The following is a 20796-nucleotide window of genomic DNA, read 5'->3' on the forward strand; positions in this document are numbered from 1 at the left end:
GTATAGTTATAATGCTTAAATAAAACACATAATAAAAAGTGCTGGGGATGCAGCCCAGTGGTAGAGCACCACTGGGTTCAATTCCCAGTGTTGGAGGCAGGGTGAGCAGAATGAGAAGGTTAATGAAGAAGTCATAAACTAAAATTTCCACCACCAACTGAAGCATCTCACAGACCTGAGACTCCCTATTTTAGTATTTTCATATTATCTGAAGAGCTGAAACAAACGAATGGGTAGACTAGTCCAAGCCACTGTCTCCCAGGTAGGATGGTCGCAGGGCACAAACACGTGAGATGCCCAGTCTTATTCTAATCAGCTGTTTTTCGGTGGTGCATCCTTTGCACAAAACCCCACAAGATGCTTTTAGAGCCATGATACACTAAGCTGGAATCAGACTTTGCCATCTCCTGTCTTTGCCACCACGGGCAAAGGTCCTGTTTCCTCGTTTGCAGAAAACAGGATGACCATGCCCCACCTCGCAGGGTCGTCCTAAAGGGTTAATGAAATCGTACGTGCAAGAACAGGGAGCACTGGCGGGGAATAATGGAGTGGGGCCGAGTGGGGCGGGGTAGGGCGGGAAAGGACTGGGTAGGGTTCTGTCAGGCCCCGCCGGGTCTCAGCTCTGCTCCGCGAACTTCCACGCAGCCCGCCCGCGGGCAGCCGATTTGCTTTCTAGCTGTCAGGATTCTGTAGAATGACCCGGCCTCCTAGGGGTGGCGCGCCCTGATGCTTTGGGATCTTCCCGCGTACTGCGGCGCGCTCCGCCCCGGAAACGCGTCTCCAGCGCCTTGGCGCGCTTTTGAAATAGTGTGTATTTCGTGTCCGTTTGGCCGGCTTCTGCTGCTTGAGTGTCTGGTTCTTGCCCGTCGCACCCGCCCCCGCCCCCGCGACCCTGGTGCTCCGCATCCCCCTCGCCGCGCCGCGATGAGGACACGCGAGGAGGTGGACGCGACGCTGCAGGTCGCCAAGCTGAACGCCGCCGAGCTGCTGCCCACCGTGCACTGCCTGGGCTTCGGCCTGGGGGCCAGCGGCGCGGCTGCCGGCGACTTCTGCCTGCTGGAACTGGAGCCCGCGCTGTGCCAGCAGCTGGAGGCCGGACACAGGTGAGCCGGGGGCTAGGGGCCCAAGACGCCCCGCGGAGCCCGCCTGCTGCCAGCCGCCTTCTGATTGTTTTTCACCCGGAAATTCAGGCGGAGCAATCAGGGCCAGAGAAATGCCAGAGGCTCACAGCCAGCTGGTGGCCTGATATCTGGCGTGCTGCCAACTCCCGAGAAGGATCCCCAGCCCCTGCATGGCCCTGCCGTTAGCTGGACTGAGGTGATAAATAGGATTGGTTCAGCCGAACCTGGAGGCCTGTGTCAGCGGAATTGTCGGCAACTAGAACCCCACTAAAAATTTGAAGACATTAACAGTGATGCCAGGGACTCCACAGGATGCTTTGTCATTCTACTTTGTTGTTGTTCTTGTTAGGTACAAATGATAGTAGAATGCATTTTGACACATCATACATAGATGGAGTAAAACTTACCATTTTTGTGGTTGTACATGATGTGGAATTACACTGCTCTTGAATTCATATATGAACATAGGAAAGTCATGTTTGATACATTCTGTTGCCGTTCTACTTTAAAGTACAATGATAATATCTGATCTTTACAGATGTCTTGTTTCCCACTTATATTACTTTTACTCAAACGATGGATAGGACTTTTAGGGAATAAGTTAAAAGCCTTAATTATGGGGGGGGGGCTGGGGTTGTGGCTCAGCGGTAGAGCGCGAGGCCCTGGGTTCCATCCTCAGCACCACATAAAAAATAAATAAATAAAATAAAGGTATTATAATTTTTTTTTAAAGCCTTCATTATGACTTGGTAATTGAGCAAGGGCCCCAAGCAGACTTGTTTGGGGTCATTTAATGGGGACTTAAAGCTATTTCTAATTCTAGGTCAGCTGCAAATTTGCTGCCAACCTCTTGGATTAAAAAACATAGTCAGGTATTGAGAGTGTTGCTCTGTGGTACAGTGCTTGACTAGCATGCAGAGGCCTTGGGTTTGCTCCCAGTACAAACAACAACAACAACAACAAAAACAGAAGTTGGTAGTTGTGAAGGCAGCCTTGAGAAATCTAGAGAACCCTTCAATCAGTTGCTTGTCAACTTGGTGCAGTCCCAACTCCTGCAAATTGATTTTCTTTTGTGCCTCTCTTTCTCCAACATACATATTTGTAGGTTCCTTTTAGTTGGGCCCTTTGGGCTGTGTTTCAATCTTCATATCTTGACTCTTTCAAACAGTGTTCTAGTCAATTGACCAGTCTTTGGTATTAATCAGAGTACCCTTAAGAGAACTGAAAAGCTTCCCTTATTAGTTTCCATTCCATCTGAGTTAATGGAGATCAAAAAGACTTCAGGTATAAGAACCTTCTCTTTATCCGGTTAAGCTGACAAACTTGTGCATTTTATTGGGGATAGTGCAATGTAGAAACAAACATTAAAGGGTAGACATTTGGGCCTATTAACTATTAGCAACAGGAATCTAAGAAACATTCTTTTCACTTAACTGATGGCTTAGTTACAAAGACAATTGCAGTCTTCTGTTTTAGATTTGTAATTATTTGTTTAAAAGAAGTGAGTTGTGCACAGGAGAGTTTAATGTTCCATACACAAGGAAAACTTGGAGAATCAACTCTGTCATCTCCATCATCTGGTCTTTCCTCTTCCTCCTCCTCACCTTCATCCTTATCTTTTTGCTTTTCTTCACCTGTGATAAATTCCCTTTCTCAGAGTCTTTCATTTGTATACATATCCTTGTCCTATTTTTCATTCAGCATACAATCTTCTTTTCATAAGGCCGAGGTTTCTTTGCCACATAGCTAATGGTTAGGCTAGGATGTGCTCCTTTGATTGCTCAGAACAAAACACCGAAAACATTTGAGTGGGCATCAAAGCAGTAGTGTGCTTATCCTAGGTAGCTTTATAGAAATAGAGTCTTAGGTCCCATCCCATACCTACTATATCCCAATTTGCTTTATAACCAGATTCCTATGCACATGTTTCATAAGCACAACTGTAGCCTGTTTTAGAAAGTTGTGAGACATTGACTAAAGCCTCTAGATACTTGTGGTCTTCCCAGTAGCTTGCACAAAGATGCCTTTGGGTGACATTTGGCCTCGTGGCCTCTTTAGGTCTTTCTTGCCCATATTTAGTTATTGTTTTCCTTAGTGAGGCACCAGGCGCCTGTCTGGCTCTCACTTGGTCCAGTATTTGCTCTTTGGAATCCATGATTGTACCACAAGGCTGGACACAGCATCAAGGCTTAATTTTAAATTCTGCAAGCCAGAACATTCGGGAAGTGAGTTTAAAATGAAGATGTCCACTGGAGTCTCAATAAACCATGTTTATATACATACATACATACATATAAAATAGACCTTTTTTTGTTTTTTTATTTATATGCAGTGCTGAGAATAGGACCCAGTGCCTCACCCATGCTAGGCAAATGCTCTACCACTGAGCCACAACCCCAGCCCTAAACCATGTATTTTCCCTCTGTTTTCCTGCAGTCTTGTGATTCGGGGAGATAAAGATGAACAAGCTGTGCTGTGCAGTAAAGACAAAACATATGACTTGAAAATAGCAGATACTTCAAATATGTTGCTTTTTATTCCTGGCTGTAAAACTCCAGACCAGCTGAAGATGGAGGAAACACAGTGTAACATTATTCACACTGAGGTACTGTTTTCTCTCCCCTCATTTATGTAAGTCTGAGGTTGATAAGACAGGTGCCAATCTTGCCTTTTATTAAAACTTTTGGCATAAAATGTATAATCGTGGGGAATTGCAGAAGTTGTGTTATGAAATTTGTTTCTACTTTTTCATTTATTTTGGTACAGGGGATTTAACCCAAGGGCATTTTACCAATGAGCTATATATACCCAGCCCTTATTTTGAGACTGAGTCTCACTAAATTGCTGAAGTTGGCCTCAAGCTTGCCATGCTCCTGCCAAGGCCAAGTCGCTGGGATTACAGGTGTGCAACATCTTGCTTGGCCCTCTGTAATGAAATTTGAAAGTTTTTCAGCATTATTATTATTATTATTATTATTATTATTATTATTTTGTTTGAAGTATTGTGAACTTGTCTTTAGTTTCTCAACTTAATTATTTCTTTCTTTCTTTCTCTTTTTTTTTTTTTTTTCTTTTGTGGTACTGGGGTTTGAACTCAGGGCCTCATGCATGCCTGGCAAGTGCTCTCCACTGAGCCACATTCCCCAGCCACTAATTTGATTTTTAAATCTCAAATTGATCTTTTTGCTGATGTGATGACTTTGCTATTAGGTGAGTCATTCAAAAAGTTTTACCTAATTTCAGTGAATTTTGTTGTGGATGTGTTTTGAAAAGAAACTCTCTCAAGTCATAACTAGTGTATGTGGAAGTAGTTACAAGGGAGAAAAGGGAAGAAAATGAGTTTTTGAATGAAGTGTGCTTTAAGTGTGGTTTAGTTCATTAATATCTGCAGCCAAGTATAACAAATTTTTAATTATTTTGGAGAATACTAATGGTAGTTACCAAACAAAAGTCTCCATCCTGTCTAGGTCATTACACATGTAACAATCAAAGCATAGCTCTTAATTCTTTCAGGATGACTTTAGGCCAACTATTTTCTTAAAAATAGAACTGGAGAGGAAAAAAGGGAAAATGCTGGGAAGCTTTGGTGATTCATGTGATGTTACTGGAATAGAGGAATTTCCAGTAAAATTTTTATTTTGGTCTCTGTCAGGTTACAAATCTTTCACTGTAACTAACTAGATATATTAAGAGTTCATTCTTTTGTGAAAAATGTTATATTTTTCATCACTAACTTGGTTGGTTGGTGTTTTTGTGAGAACATAAGAATATCTACAAGTATCTTTGAGCTCTTATTTGTTATGGGAATTCTGGTTGATGAGACTGGGTAAAACTTAAAGATCCACTAACCAAAGCCATAATCCATGGTAGCTCTTCCCAGCAGAGAAATGCCTAAAAGGACTAGATGAGAATGCACATCAGCAAGGCTGGGGTTGACAAATGGTAGTGGATACCCAGGAGTAGCAAGTAGTGTTTGGGTCTGTGGCAAATTGGACACCATAAGCCCTAAGTAGGTGGATGGCCATTATTCAGTTGACTTGTAGGTAAGCAGGCCCAGCATTGTGATTTTTTTTTTTCCAGTTATGCTTGAAATTTAGGTTTTGGGGATAAAATCTTCTAATTTTTTTTTTTATTGGCAACTAATTTAAACATAAGGCCAAACCTGATTCCTCTCCTGTACTACACGAAACCATATGCTAACATCTGTGCCTTGGAGATAGTCAGATGGCTGCCACTTTGAACTACAGATAGACTCCATCTTTTTTGTTTGGCACCAACCTCTTCTTTTGAAGTCCTTAGATTCAGCAGCATCTCCTTCAGGCTGTAGCCTCATCTTGTCAGTCAAGCCTTTTCCTATTTTGAGAATAGAAGCATCTCCTGTCCTTCCATCTCAGAGTTGCAAGGCATCCTGGAGATAATCCAGTTTAGCTTTTTCTCCTTTCATGTAAACACTTATTGGGCATCCAGTGCTCGGCACTGGGCTATCCTGAAAATGTAGAGGGAAATAACATATTCATCCATCATCTAGCCTCTGTGACCTGGATTTCTTCAAGTGATAGACCTCTGTCACAAGTCCACACCGCAGTTTGGCTGGGCACAAAATAACCCAGCTGCCACAGGCACTTGTAGGTTCAAACAGGAACTCCTTTATTTCCCAAACTCCCACGAACACCACCCACTCGGCCCTTCCAGGAACACCACACCAACCTGAACTCCCTCCCCCGGAACTTCCTCTGCCCTCCACAGGGGGGGGGGGGGGCTCCGCTAGAACTCAATGGGAACTCAACAGGCACCAGAGGCAGCAGGAGCCGCCCTATTGCCGGACAGCAGGGGTCCATATACAACTGAATACACAGCCTGTTTCAATCCAGCATCATCCTGTCACAGCAATTATACACAGCTTAACTTAATTATCATCATCTTAATGGCTCCCTGGGGTCACCTCTCAACCACTCCTTCTGGTAATATGCCAGGCACAATTCCGACTCTGCTGTGGCTCTCAACAAGTCCAGCAATCAAATTAGCTGTAATTCAAAATAGTAGAAATTCTTGCACTGAAAAAAAGCCTCCCCAAACTGAGCAAGATAGGAGGGTACCTCCTTTAATATTCCTTCATTATTTGATGACTATGATAATGTTTCTATTTTGTATTTTTCAGACTATATGTTTTCATAACTATGTTTTTCATAACCATGTTTATTTTCAGTTTGCTTCTACCAGATTTGCAGAATTGTGACCATTCTGCTCATTCTATTCTGGGCAGACTTTAGTTTCTAAGACTATTCTTTCTTAAAATATTTTTTAGTTGTAGATGGATACAATACATTTATTTATCTATCTTTATGTGGTGCTGAGGATTGAACCCAGGGCCTTACACATGCTAGGTAAGCGCTCTACCACTGAGCCACAACCCCAGCCCCTCTAAGACTATTCTTGAGATGTGATGATCAGTTATTGATTCTCACTTTGTTGGCAGCATTTTCTGAATTGGACATTGAGAAAAGATGTTTGTTAAAGATATCTATCCATCTACTTGATGCAACTGGATGGGTATCTTCCTGATAAAAGTAGAATACTTTGGTTCCTTTTTCTTTGGTTTTGGTCAGGAAAGATGGATTAGTTGGAATTTCTTATGAACTCTCTTTTAGAATGGACCCTAAGAGGTTATGATATGATTTCTAGATCTTTGGTTTTTCTAATAACTATTGGGAATTGAGAAGATGCAGACCTAAATTAAAGAAGCTAAAGAAACTTCTAATGGAAAATACCTATGAAGGACCTGACAGTCAAAAAGAAGAGGATTCAAATCGCTCAAAAGTAAGACTCCTGTTTTCAGTTCTTGATTTGAAATTTAGAAAACTTTTATAAGGTGCACTTCATGGTGAAATTCTTACTTTTTAAAGGTTATGAAAATTTTAAACTCATTCTGATGGGCTTAAAATGGTAACTTTTCAAGGGCCATGCCACCCTGACCATACCTGAACTTTTATGATCTTGGAAGCTAAGTAGGGTTGGGCCTGGTCAGCTCTCAAATGGGAGAACACATGGAAATACTGGGTGTTATAGGCTTAAAATGTACATATATATGTAAATAAATAAATGGTATCTCGTGTGGTTTTGAAGTACATTTCCCTGATGACTAATGATATTCAGCACATTTTCATGATTTTATTTAATTTGTATATCATTGGAGAAATATATCTACTTACTTTTTTTGCCTGTGTTTTAATTATTTGTCTTTTATTTATGAACCCTTAATATATATATATATATATATATATATATATATATATATATATATATATATATATATATCATATGCAAATATTTTTTCCCATTTGGCAGGTTGTTCTTTTAATTTCTTGATTTATTTTTATTGTGGTAAAATAGATATGACATAACACTTACCATTTTAATGACTTTAAAATATAAATTCAATAGCACTAAGTACATTCATGTTGGTGTGCAAATTAAGCACCATCTTTCTCTAGAACTTTATGTTGGGAAGATGAAACTTTGTATTCATTAAACAATGGATTCCCCAATGGATTCCTCCCTCTCCCTGAGCAATAGCAGCCACATTCTACTGTCTGTCTCTGAATTTAAGTACTCTTAATATATCATATGGATGTGGAATCATATAATATTTGTTCTTTTGCACTGTTAGTGTTTTTTAAAACATATTTTTTAGTTGTAGATAGTCACAATAACTTTATTTTGTTTATTTATTTTTATGTGGTGCTGAGGATCAAACCCAGTGCCTCACACATGAGAGGCAAGCGCTCTACTGATGAGCCACAACCCAGCCCCTTGATAGTGCTTTGATACAAAAATTCATCATTTCAGTGAAGTCTGGGTATGTAGCTCAGTGGTAGAGTGCTTGCCTGGCATGCATGAGGCTCTGGGTTCAATCTCCAGCATGACAAAAAAAAAAAAGAAAGAAACTATTACCAATTTCAGTGACATGAACATTTACCTCTGTTTTCTGCTGTCTATTGATTTTGTATTATAAGCATTATTTATTAATAAAAGAAACTGGACTAGTCCATAAATATTGCCTTAATCTGTTCTATGTATTTATTTCCCAAAATTCAACGAGGAATCTAAAATATTATTCTTCAAAGCATTAAAATGTTTTTGCTTGTTTCAGTACACCACTGAAGATTTGCTTGATCGAATTCAGGCAAGTGAAGAAGAAATAATGACCCAGTTAGAAGTTTTAAATGCCTGTGAGATTGGAGGTAGCATTTTTTATTATTATCATTTTTAAAGATAGATTTGGGTATGAATCGAGAAGTTTTTGGACAGCTTCACCCTGTTGCATGCTTGCTTATTTATTTATTTATTTATTTATTCTGGTACCAGGGATTGAACCCAGGAGAGCTTAACAACTGAGCCACATCCCCAGCCCTTTTTGTGTTTTATTTTGAGACAGGGTCTTGCTAAGTTGCTTAGGGCTTCACTAAGTTACTGAGGCTGGCTTTAAACATGTGATCCTCCTGCCTCAGCCTCTTGAATTGCTGAGATTACAAGTGTGAGCTATTGAGCCTGGCTATTTATTTATTTTTTTGAGACAAAGTCTCACTAAGTTGCTAAGACTGGCCTTGAACTTGATATTCTCCTTCCTCAGCCTCCCAAGTAGCTGGGGTTAAATGTGTGCACCATTTCTCTTGGCTTATTTAATCTTTTGCGTTCAAATATGATAATATTAGTGACTGGGGATATTGCTGTGTGGTAGAATGTTTGGCTAGCATGTATGAGGCGCTGTGTTTGCAACCCTAGTACCATCAAAAACTAAAAAATAAAGAAGAAGAGGAAGAAAATAGGATGGTATTTGTCTTTTGGGGTATGGGAGAGTCTGTGTGTGATCATCATACAGAAGGTTACCAGTGACTTTAACCATTCCTTGTAGCCTTTTTCTTTGGGTTAAGTGGTAATAGAAGAACCATGTTTGATTGAGAAAGGGTTTGATATATCAGGCAGTCTATTATTTTTTTTTAATAGGTAAGGAAACTAAGGCCTAGGACAAAGTTTGAAAAACGACCTTGTCCAGGGCTACATGTTGAGTGATAGGATATGGCAAAGAATCATGTATTTGAATTCCTAGTTCAAAATTAATTTAATAATCTCATTGTATTTACCAATTGCTTGGAGATGGGGCTGTGTTTCTTCTTTAATGTATTTCTAAGCATGTATTTATCATTTAAGCCTGTATAAAAGATACAGGAGGGCTTGATGGAGAAACCGTGCAATACCTTATCGGAGCTTCTTTTCAGCACATGGATCTGTGGTGATCCTCAGTAGATGTTTGCATGCATTCTCTTTTTTTAATTTTTAAATTATTTTTATTATTGCCTAGAGAAGCAGCTTAATTCTGTCCCCATGTGTTATGGATGAGGAAATCAGCATGTATTGGTAGATACACGATTCAATTTGCTTATAATCTTCCAAACAAGATTAACTTTTGTGAGACTGTACCCCTCAGTGTGACAAATTTTGTTGAGTAAAGCAACTTCACACAACTTAGAATTAACTGGTACCACTTAGCCCTTTGTTGTGGTTTTTGAGACTCATTCTGTCTAGAGTGTCTAAAACAGTTTTTAATTAAGTATACCTGCTGCTAATTAGTATGGTGTATGGATGCCTTGAATGTTAGTTTTAAAAGGTGGGGGGTGGTGGCTAACCAAACCATTTATTCTTTATTTTTTTTGGTACTAGGAATTGAACCCAAAGAAGATTTACCACTGAGTCACATCCCCAGCCCTTTTCATTTTTTATTTTGGAATGGGTTTCAGTAAGTTGCTTAGGGCATTGCTAAGTTGCTGAGGCTGTCTTTGAACTTGTGATCCTCCTATTTCAGCTTCCAAAATCTCTGGGATTACAGGGGTGTGGTACTGCACCCAGCTATAAACCATGTATCTTCTACATTATTCACTGATTGCATGGGAATGGATAAAATTTTGAGAGAGGGATACACAGATTACTCCTAGCTCTCTCCTCTAGTTTTACATCACACAATCCATTTTTTAATGTTGCTTTTATTTTTTCATTATAGAAATAGAAACCTTTTCTCTTGGAAATGGTGGACGTGTGCTCAGTTTCTTTTTCCAGGGCTGGTGGTTGTGTTATCAATTATAATATGGCATTTTATATTCTTGCACAGTTACAGGGATAATGTATCTCAGGGTCCAATGTTTATTTTCCTTTGCCCATACTGTATCAGAGTCTGCCATATCTCAATTGAGCTAAACATTTTTATGAATGTGAGAATATCACTGCAAAATAGCCGTGACCGGGGAATTATAACCTGGCAATGCTGCACAGCAGAGATTACCCTGTAGATTACCCTGGAATCTCTGACCCTTGCTTCATTTATTTGAAAATGTTCGCTAATGAAATGGCTATACCAGCTGCAGATTTCCTTACTTTCACAGAACAAGAAAATTATTGTGAGATAATAGAATATTAAATATCTTGGGGGCTGGGGTTGTGGCTCAGTGGTAGAGTGCTCACCTAGCATGCACGAGGCACTGGGTTCCATCCTCAGCACCACATAAATGTAAAATAAAGATATTGTGTCCATCTAAAACTAAAAAATAAATATTAAAAAAAAGAATATTAAACATCTTGAAGAAACCCAGTGTTGGTCATATAAAAAATACTATTTAAAAATAGGTTGATCTTCCCCAGGACAGAATTTTAAATGATTGAGAGGACTGGTGGTATAGCACAATGGTAGAGTTCTTAGCGTGTATGGAGTCCTGAGTTTAATCCCCACCACCACAAAACCTGGGAGAAAAGCATTAAAAAAAAAACAAAAACAAAACAACAACAACAACAAAACCCATTGTTTAAAGAAAATAAGACTTTTAGTGCCTTTTTTATTTTTATTTTTTTGAGTTTTTTTTTTGCAATAGGCAAGAGAATGCTGCCGTATTAACAATCTGTTAGCTAATTAATTCATTTAATGTTCAATTCGTTTAAATGTTCTTTGGTAAATATAACTTTTGGAATTTTTAGGTTATTGGAGGATTCTTGACTTTGACTATGAGATGAAACTTCTGAATCATATAACTCAGCTGGTGGATTCTGAATCTTGGTCTTTTAGTAAAGTTCCTTTGAACATATGCCTTCAGGAACTTGGACCATTGGAACCAGGGTAAGTATTTTAATTACTTGTCCCTCCAGATTTCTTTAAGGGGAAGGAAATTCTTTTCCAGAGCAAAACTAAATCCAGGGGACAGAGTATTTGTATTTCAATATAAAAATAATTTAAATATAGAACTAAAAAGGATTTAGGAAATTTGGTAAATGGCTGAATAAATTTACTTCATGTTTTCTCCTTTCGATTTTGTTTTTATCATAAAAATAGAAAGAGTTGTTATGTTTGAGCTATTTTATAGTCATAAAATTGTGCTCACATAATTCATGTAAAAATGTATTAGCCTGGGGCTTGGCATGTAGCAGCTTCCCAGTATATTTTATTTAGTTCCCAATTTAAATAAAGACTTATTTGGCATCCAAATAATTTAGTATCTCAAACCTCAGATTTTTATCTTAGTTTCTAATTAGCAATGGGGTTTAAAATACAGTGTATAAAAATGTTGGTAATTTGTCAAAGGTTGTTTTAAATTTTTCAGGGAAATGATAGAACACTGTCTTAAATGTTATGGGAAGAAATATACAGAAGAAGGTAAGTTTTTAAAGGATTTTAATGGTTATTTTAACTTTTGTATGTTAAAATTTGTATACCTTTCTAAAGAATGCTGATGTTAAAAATAATAGTGGGACTATGGGAGGTGAGTGGAGGTGTATAATTCTTTCCTAGAAGTAGTATAGATGAAAAGAAAACATTAGTGCTACATTTAATTGTAAGTGGATAATTTGAAACTATCTTTTCCTTAGGTGAAGTTTATTTTGATTTGAGTGCTGATAAAATATGCAGAGCAACAGCACAAATGTTACTTCAGAATGCAGTGAAATTCAATCTGGCTGAGTTTCAAGAAGTGTGGCAACAGAGTGTTCCTGAAGGAATGGTAACTAGGCTTGATCAGCTCAAGGTAATATCAGTCAAAGTTGCTACGTGATTCAATAGGCGATTACTTACTAGGGGAGATAGTATTTGTCTTGGATCTGAATTTGGAATTGATTTATTTTCCTAGACACCAAGGGGATTATAATGCCCATTGAATTCATCTCAGAGTCCTTTTAGAATTCCCAATACTTAATGGAGGCATAATTTTCATTTCATAACATTACCTTTTAAAAATGACTTTAAGGGTTGGGGAGCTAGCTCAATGGAAGAGCTTGTGTTAGCACTCACAAAGCCTTGAGTTTGATCCTCACCAAAAATAAATGAATCAACTAAAATGGTTTTTAGTGACTTGACTAGTTATATAGTTATCACCACAATCCAGTATTAGAACACTTCCATCACCTCCTTAATATCCCTTGGGCGCATTCATAGATAATCTCTTTTCCTACCCAGTGTGTCTCATTTTATTCATTTCTCTCCATTTCCATCACAACTGTCCTAGTCCAAACTACCAGGGTCTCCTGCATCTGTAGTAGCATCCCTCAGCAGGCTCCTGCTCTTCTCATTTTCCCCACCTTCAGCATCTTCCTGTGGTACTACTAGAATGAATTTTGTGTATGTATGGTGCTGGAATTCCAACCCAGGCCATTGAGCATGCTAATCTAGTGCTCTGCCATTGAACCACATCCCCAGGCCCTAGAATGATCTTTTAAAAGTGCTAGTCAGATTAGATGAATGCCCTGCTTAAATCATTTTAATGATTGCCCATTGCACTTAAGATATAAAATACTGACTTTGTATCTCGGCCTATAGGCCCCCTTTTTTTAAAAAAAAATACTTTTTTTAGTTGTAGATGGACACAATGTCTTTATTTTATTTATTTTTATGGGGTGCCTCATGCGTGCCAGGCAAGCGCTCTACCACTGAGCCACAACCACAGCCCCTAGGCCCTTTTTGATCTGCCCAAAGCTTTATGTGTTTGCTTTCTCTCTGGCTTACCACATAACATCCTTCTTGAAGGTTTAAAGATCATTAAACTCTTATCTTACATTAGGACCTACATATAAGGCTTTTGTTCTAGAATGATATTCACTCTAATTCCACCTGACCAACTCTTACTTATTTCTTTCTAAAAAAAAATGCCTCCCATTTCCTCCTTCTGTAGTGCCGTGTAGTTTTTCCTTCATGACACTTACCCCTTAGCTTTGGAAAAGTGTTTAATTGCATAGTTTCTCACTGTCTGCTTTGATAGCATTTTGTTTATTGTTGCTTGCCCATATGGGGCATTCTGCCTGGGATGTAGTATATTTAATAAGTATTTGGGAAATAAATGAAAGAATTTATTCCATATTTACAAAGTACCAAACTAGATGCTAACCACCATACAGGTGCTGAGAGCTGGCCTGGGAATTGGCAATGGTGGGGTGCACATTTCATGAGTAAATCTGTTCTTACAAACAGTGATTGTTGCCACCAAAAACGCATGCACAGAATGTATGAGAGCAAAGAAAAGGAGTTTATTAATCAGACTGGTCAATCAGATAATTGTTAGAAGTAATAGATGCTTTACTTGCTGGGTATGGAAGGATGAACTTTTTCTTTCTAGGTAGGAAGGGCAGAGACAGGTACCAAGAGAGTATTTTCAAAGGTATAGAAGTATAAAAATTGGGGTACCAGGCTGGGGATGTGGCTCAAGCGGTAGCGCGCTTGCCTGGCATGCGCAGGGCGCTGGGTTCGATCCTCAGCACCACATAAAAATAAAATAAAGATGTTGTGTCCACCGAAAAACTAAAGATAAATATTAAAAAATTCTCTCTGTCTCTCTCTCTCTCTTTAAAAAAAAAATTGGGGTATCGTTAGTATGGATAATGGCTAAGTGAAGGGTGCTGGCGAGATAGTTAGGGACACTATGGTTTGTGCAAAAAACCCTTCAATTCTAAAAGATCTGGGGCCGTTCAGTGACATTGGTTAGAAGAGTTGCCTCATCAAGTGCTTATCAGATTTGCCTTTTGGAAAGAATATAAGTTGAGTGTCCTTACCTGAAAAGCTTGGGACCAGGACTGTTTCAGATTTCAGGATTTTTCAGATTTTGGAATATTTGCATAAATTCTTCAGGTTGAGCATCTCTAATCCAAAATCCCAATGCTCCCAAATCCAAAATTTGAAACTTTTTGAGCATTTTTGATTAGAGATGTTCAGCCTGTACTATAACAATAAAGAAGTTAGATGGATGGAAGTTTGGATAGATTATGAAAAAGAACATTCCAGGCTTTCTGCACTTAAATACTCCTGTTTAAAAGAGTGTTGGCCTTGGGCTGGGGATGTGGCTCAAGCGGTAGCGCGCTCGCCTGGCATGTGTGCGGCCCGGGTTCGATCCTCAGCACCACATACAAACAAGGATGTTGTGTCTGTCAAAAAATAAATATTAAAATATTTAAAAAAATAAATAAATAAAATAAAAGAGTGTTGGCCAAAGAAATAGGCAATAGGGAATGGATAGAGAAATCTTGAGGCCCTAAATCTACAGGATTTGTTAACCACTTAGGTTTGAGGTTTGAACAGTAAAATCTACAAGGATACCTAGGTTTCCTGTTTTCCTAGCATACTGGGACTATAGCAGGGTGGGGTGATAAACAACATGAGCTCATCTGTAAATTTGGATATAGAAGTCTGGGTCTCGGAAAGACATTGGAGTGGGAGATACGAATGTTAATCATTAGCAGGTAATGCCAGGCCACAGGTTAATATGAGGTTACCCAGAAGAGTGACAGTGAAAGAGGTAATGGGGTCAGGATAGAGGCCCAGGGAACTACCATATCAAGTAATGCAGGAAATAAGAGAGTGATGTCAGTGATGACTCTTTTATCTACTCAGTGATGACTCCTTTATCTACAAGAGTAGATAAAGGAGTCATCAACATTAACAATTAATTAGCAGTGGGTCAGTAAGATGAATTCAGGAAAAGAGCCCACTGGATTAGGCAAGGACAGGTCACTGGTGACCTTAATAACTAAAGCTGTCTTGGGCTAGGCATGTAGCTCAATGGTATGGTACTTGGCTAGCATGAGCAAGGCCCTGGGTTTGATCCTCAGCACTATTAAAAAGAAAAAATAACTAAAGTTACTTTAATAAATTGGTGGTAGTAGAAGCTGGAATACAAGAAGAGGTGACTGCTTAAAGGAACTCTTTTCATGAAAAAGACTATTATAAATCCCTGGATGGTTCATGTAAGTTTCATGTAGCTGACTTTTTTAATACTATGGGCTAAGCTAAATCTAGTGGTAAAAGAATGAGTCATGTTTGAATATTAGATCATTACTTTAACTGCCATTTTTTGTTGTTGTTGTTGTCGTTTCTTATAGGGTTTAGCACTGGTGGACAGACACTCAAGACCAGAAATCATATTTTTGCTGAAAGTAGATGATTTACCTGAGGGAAATCAGGAACGTTTTAATAGTCTATTTTCTCTAAGGGAGAAGTGGACAGAAGAAGACATTGCTCCATATATCCGGTAATTAATTTATGAAAAGTGGATTTTGAGGGTTGTTCTTTTTACAAAGAGTGGCATAGCATTTTAGATTTATTACTAGGACTGTTATTTTGCATTCCCTGAGAACACTGCTTCCCTCCACACTTGCTCAGGTAGTCTCCATGATTACTGGTCCTGGAGGTGGCACATGTGTTAGCTTTGTTCCTTACAACTCCTAGAACACTTCTGCTCTCCTTCCTACAAAATTACAGTTCTTTGAGGGACAGAATATATACCTCACTAAAACTCTAATCACCTCTCTTTGCCACCTATTTATTGCCTTACTTTTTAACATTTTGGTAGAAGCCAAACTGCAGCAGAATGTGTTAACCCTGAGTCACTGTTTAGAGGATCTCAAGTGCACCGACATTTAAGATCCACTAACACTATGGCTTCATCCCTGCTTGTCACACCTAACAGATCATCTCTCTTCTGTTTACCTAGCTTAGATTCTGTGGCCAGTGTCTCTAACGCCTGCTATTTATACTCTCTTACTGTGCTCTCTCTTCCTCATACTGCTCTGGTAAAAATCTACAAAGATTTAATACAACTTTCTGCTTATTCCATGCCTATACCTGGGCAGCTAAAATTTCTCAGAACATAATGGGGCTATCACTTTCAGTTAAGAATGTAAGTAGAGTAGCTGGGATTGTAGCTCAGTGTGGTAGAGCGCTTGCCTGGCATGTGTGTCGCCCTGGATTGGATCCTCAGCACTGCATGTAAACAAATAAATAAAATAAAGGTTCATCGACAACTGAAAAAAAAAAAAAAGGAATGTAAGTGAAACCGGATACAGTGGCACATGCCTGTAATCCCAGCAATTTGGGAGACTGAGCCAGGAGGATTTCAAGTTCAAGGGCAGCTTCAGCAACTCAGTGAGGTCCTAAGAAACTTAACAAGACCCTGTCTCAATATAATAAATAAGGGGTGGGAATGTGGCTCAGTGGTAAAATTGCCCCTGGGTTTCATCCCTGGTCCCCCTCCATCTACCCCCAAAAATGTAAGAGGAACTTACTAAAGCCCCTGGCTAGGCACCATTTCTTCATTGAAATTGTTCTACTGTTGGAACTTCAATTACATCTTTTTCTATCTCTACACACCAGCAATATCTCCTGTTTCTTCTTTGCCCTCAGCTTAGGACCTTCTTTATTTTACAATTTTTAGTTTTTCATGGTATTGGGGACGGAATCCAGTGGTACTCTACCACTGAACTACGTCCCCAACCTATTTTTATTTTTTGAGACAGGCTCTCTGCAAGTTGTTGAGACTGGCCTCAAACTTGCTGTTCTCCTGTCTCAGCCTCTCAAGTTGCTGGGATCATAGAGGTATGCCATTGTGCCTAGCTTATGACATTATTTCTTGAAGACATCAGAGCAATTAGACAGAACCACCTGTTTTAGTCAGCTTTTTTTTTTCCTGAGGTAAAGGAGAAATTATAAAGGAGAAAAAGTTTTTTTAAGGGCTCACGGTTTCAGAGGTCTCTGTCTGTAGGCAGCCAGCTCCATTCCTTGGAGGTTGAAGTGAGCCTGAATATCATGGCAGAAGAGTGTGTCAGAAGGAAGTAGCTCATATGGTGATCAGAAAGCAGAGACAGACTCCACTCATCAGATACAAATATATGCCCCAAAGCCATGCCCCAATTCCCTCCTCTTCCAGCCACATCATTCCACTTCAGTTAGCACTCAGTTAATCCCTATCAGGGAATCAATTCACTGATTAGGTTAAGGCTACAGCCCAATAATTTCTCCTCCAAACCTTCTTGCATTGTCTCACACATGAGCTTATTGGGACACGTCACATCCAAACCATAACACCACCTTATCCCATTGTCAACTCTGCAACTTCCTCATGTCTGTGCCTCTTCTTTTGCAGTCCCTCCTATGCAGTGCATGAACTGTTCCTGCTGTTAAGGGTAGTCTTTCCTCTGCAATAGATTCATTTCCTCTGTCTTCTTCAAGACATGGCTCCTTTAATTACCCCCTTTTCCCACTCTTATTATCAGTGTCTCCCTATCATTGGGATTGGATGGATCATCCCATCAGCACAATATCTATAATATTGTCTGTATTGTCCATCTTGAAAGAAAACACTGGCTACATACGTTCTCTTACAAGAAGACACCTTTTAAAAATGTGTATATTTACTCTCTGCTTTTTCATCTTCTGTTTTTTTTCCTTTACCCAGTGACATCTCCTGATTCCAGTGACTTCCATCTTCCTACATGCAGTGGCCAATTGTCCTTGTTTACTTGACCTCTTAGCACTGTTTGACACAGTAGGCCACTTTCCCCTTCTTGAAACATCTTGAGTTTCTCCTCTCTTCCCCAGGGCAGCTCCTTTTATGTCTTTTTGCTGACTTCTCCCTTTCTTCCCCATCTTTAAATTTTGAAGTGCTCTAGGACTCTATTCTTGGTTATTGTCTCTTCTGTGCATGCTTTTCCATTGGAGCCCTCATCTTGGATTTAAATTTAGTGACTTCTTCATTTTATCTTCATACTTTACCTTTTCTGTGATTGTTATATTTAGCTGCCTACTTAACATGTCTATTTGGATATCTAATAGGAATTTCATAATAGAACATTGATTCTTCCTGCCTCTACTCTTCATCTTCTTCATCTCAGTGAGTAGCACCTCCACTCATCCATTACTCAAGCAAAAAGTCTAGAAACCATTCTTGTCCTTGCCTTCCTTCACTTTCTGGGGCAAAGTATGAGTAAATCCTGATGGTCATCTTTGAACTGGGCTCTCTCCTTCTACTTTTCTTACTTTCCCTCTCCTTTCTTTATGCTACTTATTTTGAAAAGCTTTAAGCATTCAAAAGCAGCAATATAATATAGTGAACCCTCCACATACCCCCACCCATCTTTCTTAGTCATTGACTTGTTGCTTCTATTATTTAAAACTTAGATCACGTTATGCTTTTTTTCTATTATTTAAAACTCCCTTAGGGGCTTCTTATTTATTTAGAATTAAGGCACAGCTCCCTTTCATGTCCTCATGGTTATTTATGATCTAGGCCTTTTCCCTTTCATCATGTCTTCCCTCCCTGCATTATGTTTTGGACATAATCTTTTCCTCTTTGAGGTACAGAAAAGGAAGCTCAAGTTCAAAAAGGGCAGGTAACATAGACAGGCTCACACAGGTGGCCTAGTATCTAGGTTTTCTCATTCCATACTCCAGGGTATCACATTGCTTGGAATTCTAACCTTAGAAATTGTATGATATTACAGAAAACATGGACTCTGAAGTCATAAAGACCTGGTGGCAAAATTTGACTGTTGTTTATCATCTTTGAGCCTCTTCCTCTTATCTAATGTAGGGTTAAATAATATATCACTCTTGCTTCTACTGTGAAGATTCAATAAAATAATAATGTAATGTACCCATTCAGTTAAGACTTAACCAATCCCCACCCTGTTTCTCCCCACAAAACATACCCTTATGCCTACTTGAAAGATGGATTAAGGGGAAGAAAGATAAAATAATTAGTACTTTATATTATGCTTGCTAAGATTTTCATGTTATTCGTTTATTTTTTCCTTCCCACAGAGATTTGTGTGGAGAGAAGCAAACCATAGGTGCATTACTCACTAAATACTCACGTTCTTCGATGCAAAATGGAATTAAAGTTTATAATTCAAGAAGACCCATTACTTAAAATTTGAACAAGAGTTTTTTCTTTGGAACTGAATTGCTTTATAAAGTTGCTAGATATAAGAAAAAGATTATTTTATGTATTTTTATTTTGGCTTTTAAAAACCTACTCCTTGAATGCATTTTTTGTTCTCATCTTAATGTTTTGAAACTATTACTACTTACTTTTTAAGTGTAACAGGATATTTCAATTCTTCAGATTACATTTGTTGTATGTACTCAGTGTAAACAAGGGCACAAGAAAGTATTATTTCCTATATTTAATAGAAAAGTAGTTCTGTAGTCTCTGATGTCTACATGGTTCTATTTATAGAAAGGATATTGCTTTTGTATATAAATTTCACACCTTTAATTAGGATTTGATGTTCTCATGTTTTAAAAGTTTTCTAGATAAGAAAATAAGTGTCTAGAAGAGATCTAGTCATTTACATGCTATTTCTCAATTGAGTTCTTCTCTACTTTCAACCTTTCACAGAAACAGGATGTCACTAGGTGCTATCAAGTATATTGTTAAGATTTGTGAAATTGGCTTGGTAATTGCTTCCCTGTTCACTTAGCTGGTATATACATGCACTTTAAACAAAATGGGTTTCATCCTCAATCTTATAGATCGGTTTATAATCCTGGCACAAATAAAACTCATTAGAAAACTACTGGTAATTTCTAGTTGGAGTTGGAATGCTTGATAAAATTTGTTTTTGTTTAGACCAAATTTTATTTTAGTTAAGAAGCTTTCCAGTAGGACAAAAGGAAAGGATAGGCCAAGTTAAATCTGGTCCAAGGTTCGAAAAGTGTTAATACATAATTACAAGATTTAACTGTTACTGAAGTTTACCAGTTTTTTTCTCATGCATGTGAAATGCAACATGATGGCTTCAAAATATGTTTTTTTCATAAGAAGATGGAAAACCTCTGATGTTCTTGGATAGGCAGAATTAATACTGTTAAATTTGCTATACTACCAAAACTCAATGTACAGAGTCAATGCAATTCCCATCAAAATACCAATGATATTCTTCACAGAATTAGAAAAAAAACTGTCCTAAATTTCATTTGGAAGAATGGAAGTAGGTGGAACTAGAGACCATTATGGTAACAGAAATAAGTCAGACTCACAAGGTCAAGGCTTGTCTTTTGACCCAGAATAGCCAAAGCAGTTCTAAACCAATAAAGCAATTCTGGAGGCATCATAATACCTGACTTCAAAGTATGCTACAGAAATATAGTAACAAAAACTGCATTCTACTGACATAAAGAAAGACACATAGACCAGTGGTACAGAATAGAAGACACAAAGACAAACCCACATACAGTCATCTGATCTTTGACAAAGGTGCCAGAAACATAAACTGGAGAAAGACAGCCTTTTAAACAAATAGTACTGGGACAACTGGTTTTCCATATTAGAAGAGGCTAGACTCTTATCTCTCACCCTGCACAAAAATTAACTTAAAATGG

The 20796-nt window shown here is 38.6% G+C and overlaps 1 protein-coding gene across 1 annotated transcript; it reads left to right on the forward strand.

Annotated features, from left to right (window-relative positions):
- Positions 1-849: 849 nt before the first annotated feature.
- Positions 850-19991, forward strand: Dscc1 (DNA replication and sister chromatid cohesion 1). Its single transcript, XM_027949577.2, has 9 exons — positions 850-1103; positions 3558-3726; positions 6804-6938; positions 8272-8362; positions 11142-11280; positions 11762-11814; positions 12027-12181; positions 15519-15667; positions 19234-19991. Exons 1-9 carry the CDS (start codon positions 925-927, stop codon positions 19340-19342), a joined length of 1179 nt encoding a protein of 392 aa, XP_027805378.1. The 5' UTR covers positions 850-924; the 3' UTR covers positions 19343-19991.
- The last annotated feature ends 805 nt before the right edge of the window (positions 19992-20796 follow it).

Source organism: Marmota flaviventris, chromosome 15, assembly GCF_047511675.1.
Source record: "Marmota flaviventris isolate mMarFla1 chromosome 15, mMarFla1.hap1, whole genome shotgun sequence".
NCBI lineage: Eukaryota > Metazoa > Chordata > Mammalia > Rodentia > Sciuridae > Marmota > Marmota flaviventris.